Source organism: Artibeus jamaicensis, unplaced genomic scaffold, assembly GCF_021234435.1.
Source record: "Artibeus jamaicensis isolate MK-2021 breed Jamaican fruit bat unplaced genomic scaffold, CSHL_Jam_final scaffold_1964, whole genome shotgun sequence".
In the NCBI taxonomy this organism is placed as follows: Eukaryota; Metazoa; Chordata; class Mammalia; order Chiroptera; family Phyllostomidae; genus Artibeus; species Artibeus jamaicensis.
Window position 1 is genome coordinate 45073224 of NW_026522030.1, and position 10459 is coordinate 45083682.

General features: G+C 42.8%; 1 protein-coding gene across 3 annotated transcripts in view; it reads left to right on the plus strand.

Annotated features, from left to right (window-relative positions):
• KDM4C (lysine demethylase 4C) overlaps nt 1-5758 on the plus strand; it is a 371183-nt gene extending 365425 nt beyond the window's left edge. For all 3 annotated transcript variants that reach the window (XM_037156753.2, XM_053656545.1, XM_053656546.1), the window contains 2 exons: nt 222-314; nt 4720-5758. In XM_037156753.2, coding sequence (XP_037012648.2) covers nt 222-314; nt 4720-4896 — 270 coding nt within the window. In that variant the 3' untranslated portion in view covers nt 4897-5758. The remainder of the gene's footprint in view (nt 1-221; nt 315-4719) is intronic.
• The last annotated feature ends 4701 nt before the right edge of the window (nt 5759-10459 follow it).

The following is a 10459-nucleotide window of genomic DNA, read 5'->3' on the forward strand; positions in this document are numbered from 1 at the left end:
TTTTCAAGAATTTCAGCTTGTTTGAAAACATATTTTGTTCTTAGTTTGATAAGGGAAGGACTCTTTCTTCCTTGGCTGTTGGCTGGTTCCCTTGTTTATTCTGCTTCACTGTTTTCTTCTTCTTCTTCTTTTTTTTTTTTGTCATTAATTGGAACACTGAAAAAAGTGGTCAGTGCTGGTTTGTTTTTTAATATATATCATGATGTTTTATTTTTCATTAGGTTGAATTTGAAGATGGATCCCAGATAGCAATGAAGAGAGAGGACATCTACACTTTAGATGAAGAGTTACCCAAGAGAGTGAAAGCTCGTTTTGTAAGTGCTGGCACGTGCCACTCAGGGATCTGCCCTGTGATTCCCTAGTCCTCTCCCAGCGGGAAACGTGTGAGGCCTCTGGGTTTATTTTGAAGAAAGTCATTGCAACTTTTCCCTTATTGAAACCTATTGAGTGCAAACCTCAAAGTTGACCCAAATCAGGGAAACAGAAATTGGTTCCTTATTTTTTCTCTAATGATGCTTCTTTGTATTAACATTTAATGGCATACATGATAGTTGTTGAAGGTGTGCTCTATCCAGCAAGGCATTTACAGCCTTGTTAGTAGAAGCAACAGTAAAAGAAAGCTTTTAATAGTAGATTAAAGAGGACTCACTGAGCATAAGTGACTGTCTGCTTCCCCATAGCCTTATCATATATTGATTAACTTCTCTGTCTTCTGTTTTACATCCAACAAAGACCTAACAACCTGAATAACTTGTCTGTCAGAAGTTTGTTCATATTTGTGTCAGTTCATAGTTAAACTAAGCTCTCACTTTTATCACAAAAGGAATAAAGAAAGCCCAAATGCTAGTTGTGTGAATAACACTAAAGCAGTTCAGTAAAAAAGAAAGTGCTATTGGTTTCAAGCCCAGCACATACCATTAAAAGACAAATAAACATGGAAAAATAATCAAAACTGAAGTCGTTAAAAATATAATTCACAAAACTTAGTTTTCATTATTGTATCATAAAATATTTAGCGGACCCTGAAATGAAGTCAGTTTTAGTCATTTAGAATTTCATTCTACTGCATCTGCAAAATGATAAATACTGAACAGGGAAATTTTAATGAATGGGATTTTTCTAACTAAAATGAAAATTCTTTTCTGAATAAGTAACACCCTTAGTTTTAGTTAGTTGCTTCTACTAACAAGATTGTACATGCTTATGATATACTTTTCTGCAGTGATAGAGTTACTGTAGATTGATTTGGAAAAAACCCTGGGTCTTCTTAAATGTCCAGTTGTATATTTAGTTCCTTTTCCATCGGGTGGGATCCTGAAACTAGGCAATTGCATCACATGTGAACTGACTTCTGTCTTAGCTGCATCCCTGACAGGAAGTTACTTCAAAGTGAAATAGTCAAGAGAAGAGTGATAGTAACCATAGTGACACCTACCCAGAGGGCACAGAGGAGACCACAGGCCTGACAGGAGATTAATCACTGGATGACAAACTGCAGAGAAAGAAAAAAAATCAAATTCTTTTATTGTAAAGACATCAGCTAAATCTTAACAAACCTAAAAACTGAGTAACTTGTCAGTGTTCTAGGTCTTAAAATCTGTTGAGAACAACTTCATTTGAAGATGCTGGAGATAGCTGCCTCTCATTGTGTGCTCCTGTCTTCCATGATTTCCTCCTCCTCTCCCTTCTCCTTTTTCCTTTTTTTTTAAATTAAAAAAAAAACTTTTTAAAATTGTTTAGAGATTTTGAGAATGGGGAATGGACCAGGGAACCCTCTGGAAGTCTGTCAGGTCTCCGACTCTCTAATCCATGTGCCACTAACCATCCTATGAGCCTGGTCTGGTGGATTTCACATACTATTACTTAATCATTATTAAAAGAAATCTTCCTGCCTTCTCCTCTGAGATCACAATCTCTTTGTTCTACATTAGATTTGTCTCCAATATCAGGATACCCTCTCATGTAGGTTTATTTGAACTCAGCTCCTGAGTTTTCTAGGGTCCATTTCTCTGAACATTTACACCAGCTCCAACCTTCCTTCTTTAAATTTCTAGAGGAAAAATATTAATTAAGAAAAGACAGTGAACAATACACACATCTGTAGTCTGAATGTAACCTGTTATGTCAGACAGTTGGCCCTAGTAGAAAGTTTCTTCAGAAACAAAGGCTCGAAGTCGCTAAGTGCAGCTTGCCACCTCTGCTTTTACTGAGTCAAAAGACTTGGGCGCTGCTGTGGTAGCAAACCGGCTCTTCCTTTGGGTTGGTGTATAACATTATCGCTTGTGGTTAGTTCGTCTATGACTGCTCTTTTTTTTTCCAGTTGGCAAAACAAAACTAATTGGAAAACTCATTGATGGAAGATATTTATAGCTAGAGAAATCTCTCTTGTGTGTGTTAAGCAGGGGTGAGTTAGCAGCCCTCGCTGGGAGGCCCCCATGTTTTAATGACTGTGCTCACCCAGACACACGCTGACTTGGAGAGAAATTTTTCAAAAGAGTCAGCAGTCCACCTCAGTGATTGTGCTGGGTTCTATGCCACTAACTTCAGAAACAGCCCCATTACTTTTTATTGTCTCACAGAATAACCATAGCAACGGTGCATAATTAACTACAGAGGAGAAGAGCCACTGGTAAATTGGTTTCATTATTGTGTTTGAGAAGCTGAGTTTTGCTCTTCCACACTGTGGCAACACCTTCATGGATGTTTTATTTTCTCCTGTGATAACTTAGCACTTACAAAAGGGAAAGGTCACTCAAAGGAAGTACTTTGCCAAGAATAAATGAAACAAAAATAGTTTTCTCCCAGTGGCAGAGGGTGCCCACCAACCCTCAGTCTTCTCTGGTGAAACAAGGCCGTGTCTGGGGGAGCCTTGGAGGCAGCCTGCTACCCTGGATAATCGTCTCTAGCTGGCAGGGAACATGTCCGCTTGTGTACTTGGGTCCATTTTTTAGTTTTCAAGTCTCTTTGCAACTATTCCATTGTTTACCTCTTTTTCATGACTGACTATGTGTTTTCAAGCCCTAAAAGTTGGACCGTGTTGCCTCTGTCACCAGCCAGAGGAGGCAGCCGCAGTGACACAGTGAGATGCACTACACTTTGCAGTTACTGTGGACTTTACCTGAGCATAACAGAAAAAGCCCTCACGCCTTCCCCCAGCTAACACTTACTGACCAGTGAGCGAGCGCTGGGCATATTGCCTGGTGTTGAGAACATGTAAAATTTGGTACTCAGCCCCCATCGCCTCACCCTCACAGTGGTGAGTGGGTTAGGGAACTCCTGATGGGGAGAAACTTACCTGTCCCTCATCCCTGCTGTTACCCTCATTCTACCACATTAACATGGAAAGTGTTACAGAAACCCAAAAGAAGGGCCCTCACATTTGCCTGTGGTAGAGAAGACGGAGTATCTTCCATGCAGAGGAGACAGTGCATCTAAAGACAGAAATGCAGGAGAGCCAGTAGCGTGGCTGGGACCCGAAAACAAGTCAGTGTGACTGGAGCACGGGGCAGGATCCTGCCAGGTTATGCAAGTCCAGCCTAGGGAGGTGGGATGTTATCTTGAAGGCAGTGGAGGCTATTGAAGTATTGTAAGGATGGATGTCATTTAGTGAGAAAGTTTATAGAGAATGGTCATCTCCTGGTTCTACAGAAAATAGCCAGTATGTGTGTGTGTGGTGGGGGTGGGTGTAGCATTTGTTGCAGTGCTTTAGAAGAGGAATTGTGAGGACCTGCACCACTTGGTCAGTAGAGTTAAAGAATAAAGGGTGGAGGGCTTCATGTAGGGGAGGGTCCTAGACAGGCTGGGGGCAGGGGGGAAATACAGTGACTTTTAGGTTTCTGATCAGTGTAGCTATATGGGTGGGAAAAGTTGCGCCATTTATGAAATATAGTCGGGACAGCGATAGAGAAGGAAAATTTTGAGTTCAGTTTTGTACAGGTTGATTCAAAGTGCCTCTAAGATAAGAACTCCGAGAGGCCCACTGGGCAGCGGGACATGCGGGCCTGAGCGCAGGAGGAGGTCCCCGGACTGCAGTGACAGGTGTCACCATCACAGGAGTAGATGCAGAAATTGAAGCCATGAATAGTGGGTGTGAAGACCCAGGGCACATATGTGGAAAGAAGGCCACATGCAAAATCCTGGGGGCATGAGAGGTGAGCAGATAGTTAGAAAGGGGAACTGCTGAGACATCCACAGTGAGCAGCCAGAGGAGTTGGAGATACAGGAGGAGGGGCGCATGACAGGGGAAAGAGTGTTGAGCAATAATTCGGTGACAGAAGAGGCAGATGTTTTTAGGGTAGAAAAGTGTCATAGGAACTAGGACATGAGCAAGGACAGTTTCGGGGAGGTTGTCAGGGCAGGGGCCCACTCCTAGGAATAGGAGTGAGTTAGAGATGACTGTGGACAAATTCCTCAAAAATCTGGTTGGGCGGGAGCCAGAGGGAAGATGGAGAGTGAGAGAGATTTAAATGAAATGACTTCAGTCCTGCTTGTGTTGGGGGAAGTCCCTGGGGGTTGGAGATCTTGAAGAAAGAGACTCCAGATGGAGGCAGGAGACCGGAGCAGGTAGGAAGGTTCCAGAGCCACCTGTGTGGGCCCTTCCACCCCGGGCTGGTGACCTGACTCTGGCACTCCGTCTCCTGCTGTCTGGACCAGAGCTTTGTACATTCTTGTCCTATCAAACGTCATGCCCTTCTGCAGTGTAACACTGGCTAATTTTAGTCCACAGCCTCTGATATGAGATTTGAAGACACATTTTATGGAACAGACATAATCCAAGGGGAGAAAAAGAGACAAAGAATGCTGAGCTCCAGGTTTAAGAATGAATATGTGGATGACCCCGTGTACCGCACTTTTTTGAAGAGTTCTTTCCAGAAGAAGTGCCAGAAGAGACAGTAGTCTGTGTGTCCTGCTGCAGGACACAGAGCAGCTTGGGCCAGAGAGGAAAGACAAGGGGACAGCCATGAGCTGTGCCATGTGTTCCTGCAGCAGGTGACAGAGTGGCTCTGACAGTGGAGAACTAGGCTTCCTGGAGTATGGTAACCCAAACCGCAAAATACACACGTTATTCATTGGATACAACAACCTGGAGTCATCCCCTGCTCTTGCTTTCACTTGCAAGCAATTGTCTTTTATGATCCCAAAGGATTTTTCTAAGTGAGAGGAATTAATAGTGAATCACCCACCGAAAAAGCCACTGCCAGAGGAGGTGGGTCACCAAGTGTGGCTTAGGCCCCCAGTCAGGGAACTTCCCTCCCCAGCCCAGCGGTGGGCTCCTCAGCACCCAGGTGGGAGGGTGGTAATTTATATACTTTCCACAGTCAGGGAAGGACTCTCCCTTATTTGTTTCAAATGGCATTTTTTATAAAACATTTTTAAAACTCAATGGCATGTATGCTAATGAGATTTACCCGTGTGCTATCTCTATTTCCCTTGTACAGAACTTTTGCATTTTTTTATATCCCTATTGTTTTCGACTGTATCTGATGAGAACTAAGTGGCTGGCCTTTGTGAAATTTTTGGCTCTTGAGAAAGAATTCTTATGAACTGTATGGGAATTTTATATATTTAAAGGGAAATCTGGGGCTGTTATTTTTAAACACTTTTTTTCATAATACATATTCTGAGTAGATATTTATAAAATATGTTTCTTTCATTATGTGTTTGTAAAATTAGAGTTTAAATAAATATGCTTTGATGCATAGTTTTGAATTAATATGATTTTTCCTTTTTAAAACAGCCTGAAAATGTACTAGTGTTTAAAAATAAAGATTTCCATTTTCTCCAGTTCTGTCTTCTGACTTGCTTATTCGTCTAGGTTTCAACCAACAGAAGGACAAGTTTTATTTGGGAGCTGGCCATCAAGAGATGCTGGCACAAAGGTTTGTCAGACCCTCCTCCCACCGTGGACTTCTGTGAATCACTGTGGACGGAGGGCCGGACATTTATGGCCCGCCTGCAGTGCCAGTGGGAGCGCTTTCCTCAGCTCCTCCTTCTAGGCCAGAAGAAATCGGAGCACCTGGCGTCTGCAGCTCTTTCCCTCCCAGGTGCCTAGGTCCCCAGTTACCTTTAGAAGAGACTGTATGGGTCCTCCCACCCCTCCCCTCACTTTATAGAGGATGAGTCAGGAATAGGCAGGCAAGGGGTGGCCCAAGGTCACACAGTCCCCAGTAATGAATGCTTCAGTGAACTGCGGCCACGGGGGTGCTGCTCAACTGCTACAAAATCTGTGGCCTGTGCAAGAAGCACTTCTTTCGAGTAGGAGTCTGTAGGTTGGTGGATCCAGGCCGGGCTTGGCTGGCAGCTCTGCTGAGCTCAGCTTCGGTGACCTCACATACGTGCTCCACATGTCTCCTGTCAGCCCACTGGACCGCCCGGGCCACTCAGGTAAGGTCTTCTCAGGTCAATGGCAGAGGTAGAAAGCAAGTGAGCCCAGCTGAGTGAGCACATTTCAGTCCTGCCTGTGATGTTGGTTAACATCCTCTGTGGGCCAAATCCCACCGCCAGGGATTGGAGGGCATTTCGGAATTTCATGGCAAAGAGTGTTCATGTATTGGGTTACAGGGCAGAGAGTAAAGAGCCAAAACATTAATCACAGAGCCACAGTTAAATCTCACTTCTCTGGACTGAGTACTGGCTGAGTGCTGAATTTCCAGTGCCTCGTGGCTGAACTCTGAGCTGGGGAAGAGCCCACCAGCCTTATTTTTACAGACTGAGCACTTCACATTCTCTACCAGTGTAGTCATATATTTTATCAGGTAATCAAGCTTGCATTTTCTATCTCTGGGTTTTGAATAGAACTGACCTACTGTCTCTTTGATATGCCAGGAAAGTAGGCCTGTGTAAGGCATTAAAAGGAATTAATCTAAATAGGATCATTCGTTTTGTACATGTTCGCCTGTCAGTGAGATTGCTGATTGGCTGCCACAGGCAGAGACTGTGCAGAGTCCTGTGTGATTTCAAATACAGCTGTTTTTCATGGTCTCACTTAACTAACGTTCACATAACCAAGTACAGCTGTGTATGCTCTTTAATAGTGCCGGCCACAAATGCACCCGGCTCTTGAGAGAAACACCTTTATTTCACTGCAAAAAGCCATTATTAGTTCCATAACCAGACAGACCGTTAAAGCTTTTTCACTTACTGTCTGACACCTCAATTGTAATTTTAATTTTTTTGCATTACACTAACTGCATTTTTAGTGCGTATATATAGTATGAAATCAGTTGAAGTCCTTCTAGTATTAAACAGAAATTTTGCTAGTTATAATTCTAATGTAGTTTGAAATACAAGCCCTTTCTCTGGAGGTTAGAGGATTAGTGAAATCTGCTTGACATACTCTACAACATTTTAGTTCTTTTATGTATGTTTGACATGAGAACAATGTGATCCTTATCAGTTTGCTTTTACTAAGGTAATTTTGTTTAGTTCACCTTCGGAGAAATTGAGAAGAGGCATCCATACTAAAATATCACATGAGTTCTCAGAATGCATTATAAATTGCTCCTGGGTAATAGTGTATAAAAACATGAAGACTCTGAATGTAAAAACATGTCAGAGGAAATGGGTCTGCCACTTTTCCCCATGCCTGTCCAATGTAGACCAAGGACAAAATGCACATGTCGCTGTAAATGACCTGGACGTCTTAAAGTAATCATATGAGAGTAGTATATGCTGCATGATAACGTTATTTATCTTTGCTCATTATTAAAAGGTATTGGAAATGAAACCATCTTAATTTCAGATATTAATCAGCCCCTTAAACTTGAAGCTAACTAGAGATCCCAAGGCATTTTTATTACATGAAGTGGTTGGTTGGTTGCAAGACACCATCGTGCTACAGACTTTTTCTGAGAATCCAATGGCAGTCATTGGAAGTGTTACACATTTCGCTCGCCCAGCACGTTGTAGAGATGTGTAGCACTGACTGGTGGGCAGGCCTAGACTCTCCATCAAGTGGGCTGACAATTCAGAAGCTCTGTGCTCCATCCCCAGAAGGTGCAGCTCTCCTTAGAAAATGAACTTCATCAAAAGAAGCTGATACTAATGAGGTATTGAGCATCTATTGTATATACCCAACCTGGTAGGTTTCTTTTTGGCATTTATCTTATTTAGGCTCCACAAGAAATTAGCAAACTAAGTATCATTCCCCTCTTTCGTGGACATAAACTCCCAGAGAGGCTAAGTAAATTCTGAATTACTCAAAATTCTCATTTTGTAAAAGAAAAAGAGGATTCTAAACCTGAATCAAAAGAGACACTGGATGGACCAGTCTGAAGCTGAAAAGACAAGTTAGCACCAGAGATGTAAATAAGGAAGGCATCATCTTTATTAAAAATACATGAAATGAGCCTTTTGGCAAAGGCAAAACTATAGGGACAGGAAAGAGATGGGTGACTGCCAAGGGCTGGAGGTGGGACGGGGGCTGCCCACAGAGTGGTCTGTTGGAACTCTTTGGTGATGGAGATGGTGACCTTGGGGAAAGCATTTCAAGTGGTTTCAGGTGACAAATCTATTAACAGTGAAATTTGTGTTCTCTTTTGGATATGCATCCTTCTTTTTTAAAAATATTTTCTCCTTTATCTTTAATTTTCAGAAGTTGGATGATAGCGTGTTTTAGCTTTGATTTATTTGGGTTTATTTTGTTTGGAATTTGTTTAAGTACTCGGCCTTTCACCAAATTTGGGAAATTTTTTAGCCATTATTTCCTGGGATATTTTTCTAACCTCAAACTCTTTCTTCTCTCATTCTAGGACTACAATGACTTAAAAGGTTCTTGATGATCTTTTAAGTCTGTTTTCTCTGTTCCAATTCGCTAAATTCTATTGATCTGCCCTCAAGTCCATGGATTCTATGCTCTGTCATCTCCAAACTATTATCGAGCCCTTGAGTGAGATTTTTGTTTTGGTTATTGTATTTTTTAGTTCTGTAATTCCCATTTGGTTCTCTTTTACATCTTCTATTTCTTTGCTGAACTGTTCTATCATTTTCATTTGTTCCAAGAATGTTCATAATTGTTCATTAAAGCATTTTTTTTTCTGATGGCCACTTTAAAATCTTTATAAGATGATTCCGGGGCCTAACTCATCTTGATATTGGTATTTGTTGATGGTTTCTCTTTTAAGTTGTGCTTTTCCTGGTTCTGGCGTGACAAGTGATTGAGCTGTAACCTGGACTGTTGTGGTATTTTGTTCAGAAGACTGGATTCTATTGAAATGGTCCCTTTCAGCAGGCAGTCACCCCATTGTGGTGTAGTGCCCGGGTCCGGGCCTACTTTGGTGGCTGTGGTTCCGATGACCATGTAATTTCCAGCTCTCACACTACTCTGCTGCTTCCTCTGTGTGCGCCCAGGAGCTCTGCTGCAAACCTGGATACTCTAACACACTTTGGCACAGTTGTCGGAGTTTTTGGTGAGTTATTGTGGGTCAGTTTCATGTGTGAGTCAGGCAGAAAATTTCTCTGCAGGTTTGGAGAATTCCGTTTCTGAGCTCCCTGCTCTCCAAGATCCTCCTTCCATCCTCTGCTTAGGAAGGTGAGGGATGCTGCCTCTTACAGTCTCTGCTTCAGCATGCTGGCAGCGAGAGAAAGGCCATCCAGGACTCTCGGTGATGCCAAGTCAGGGGGCAGGGGGCAAATCCAGATACCCTACTTGGTCTCCACCAAAACGCCATTGCAGGGGTGGGGAGCCCCTGAGTGAGGGGCAGAAATCCCAACTCCCTGCTTGGTGTCTGCAGAGACCATTCTTGGTGTGCAGGGTGTATGCATTCTTGGTGTATTCATTCACTGGGCAGTGTATTGACAAAAAGGGTTTTGTCCTGCTGTGCTGCCCCTTTCTGGGTCCTTTGACTGGAGACAGAAGGCTTTTCTTAGAGCTTTAGAACTCGTGTGTGTGTGCGCCTGTTGGTGGTGGTTCCACTTTGCAGGCTTCTGTAGTTCCAAGTTCAGGATATATGGGGACTAAAAAGAGAACTCACCCCTGTGTAGTTCCTATTCCCTGAAGTTCCTGGTTAGTCTGCCTACCTCTTTCAATATTTCGAGGTCCTCTTATGATTGTTTGTTGTATTATGTCCATGGCTTTTAATGATGCTCAGCCAGGAGGAACAGGGAGAACAAAGTCACCTCTATCTTGTCCAGAACAAGAAGTCCTCACTTTTTCTTTAATATGGTTGAAAGTAATTTATTGCTAAGAGCAAGAAACTACTTTAAAGTGGGATACTGAGGATTTAAAGGGAATAATTGATGGAGGAATTCTGCAGGGAGGAAAGGGGATCGGGAGCAAATGTGGAATGGTTGGCCTTGCCCAGGAAAAGGGAGATTTCCTCCGTGAAGACTGAACTCCCGATTATAGGAGCAGAGATGGCAGACCGTAGGATTGTTTCAGGAAGGGGCTTTCCAGGTCTGTTGCCATATGGAAAAGGGTGTGAAAGAATTGAAGATGCCAGAGACGGTATTTCTACTCGTT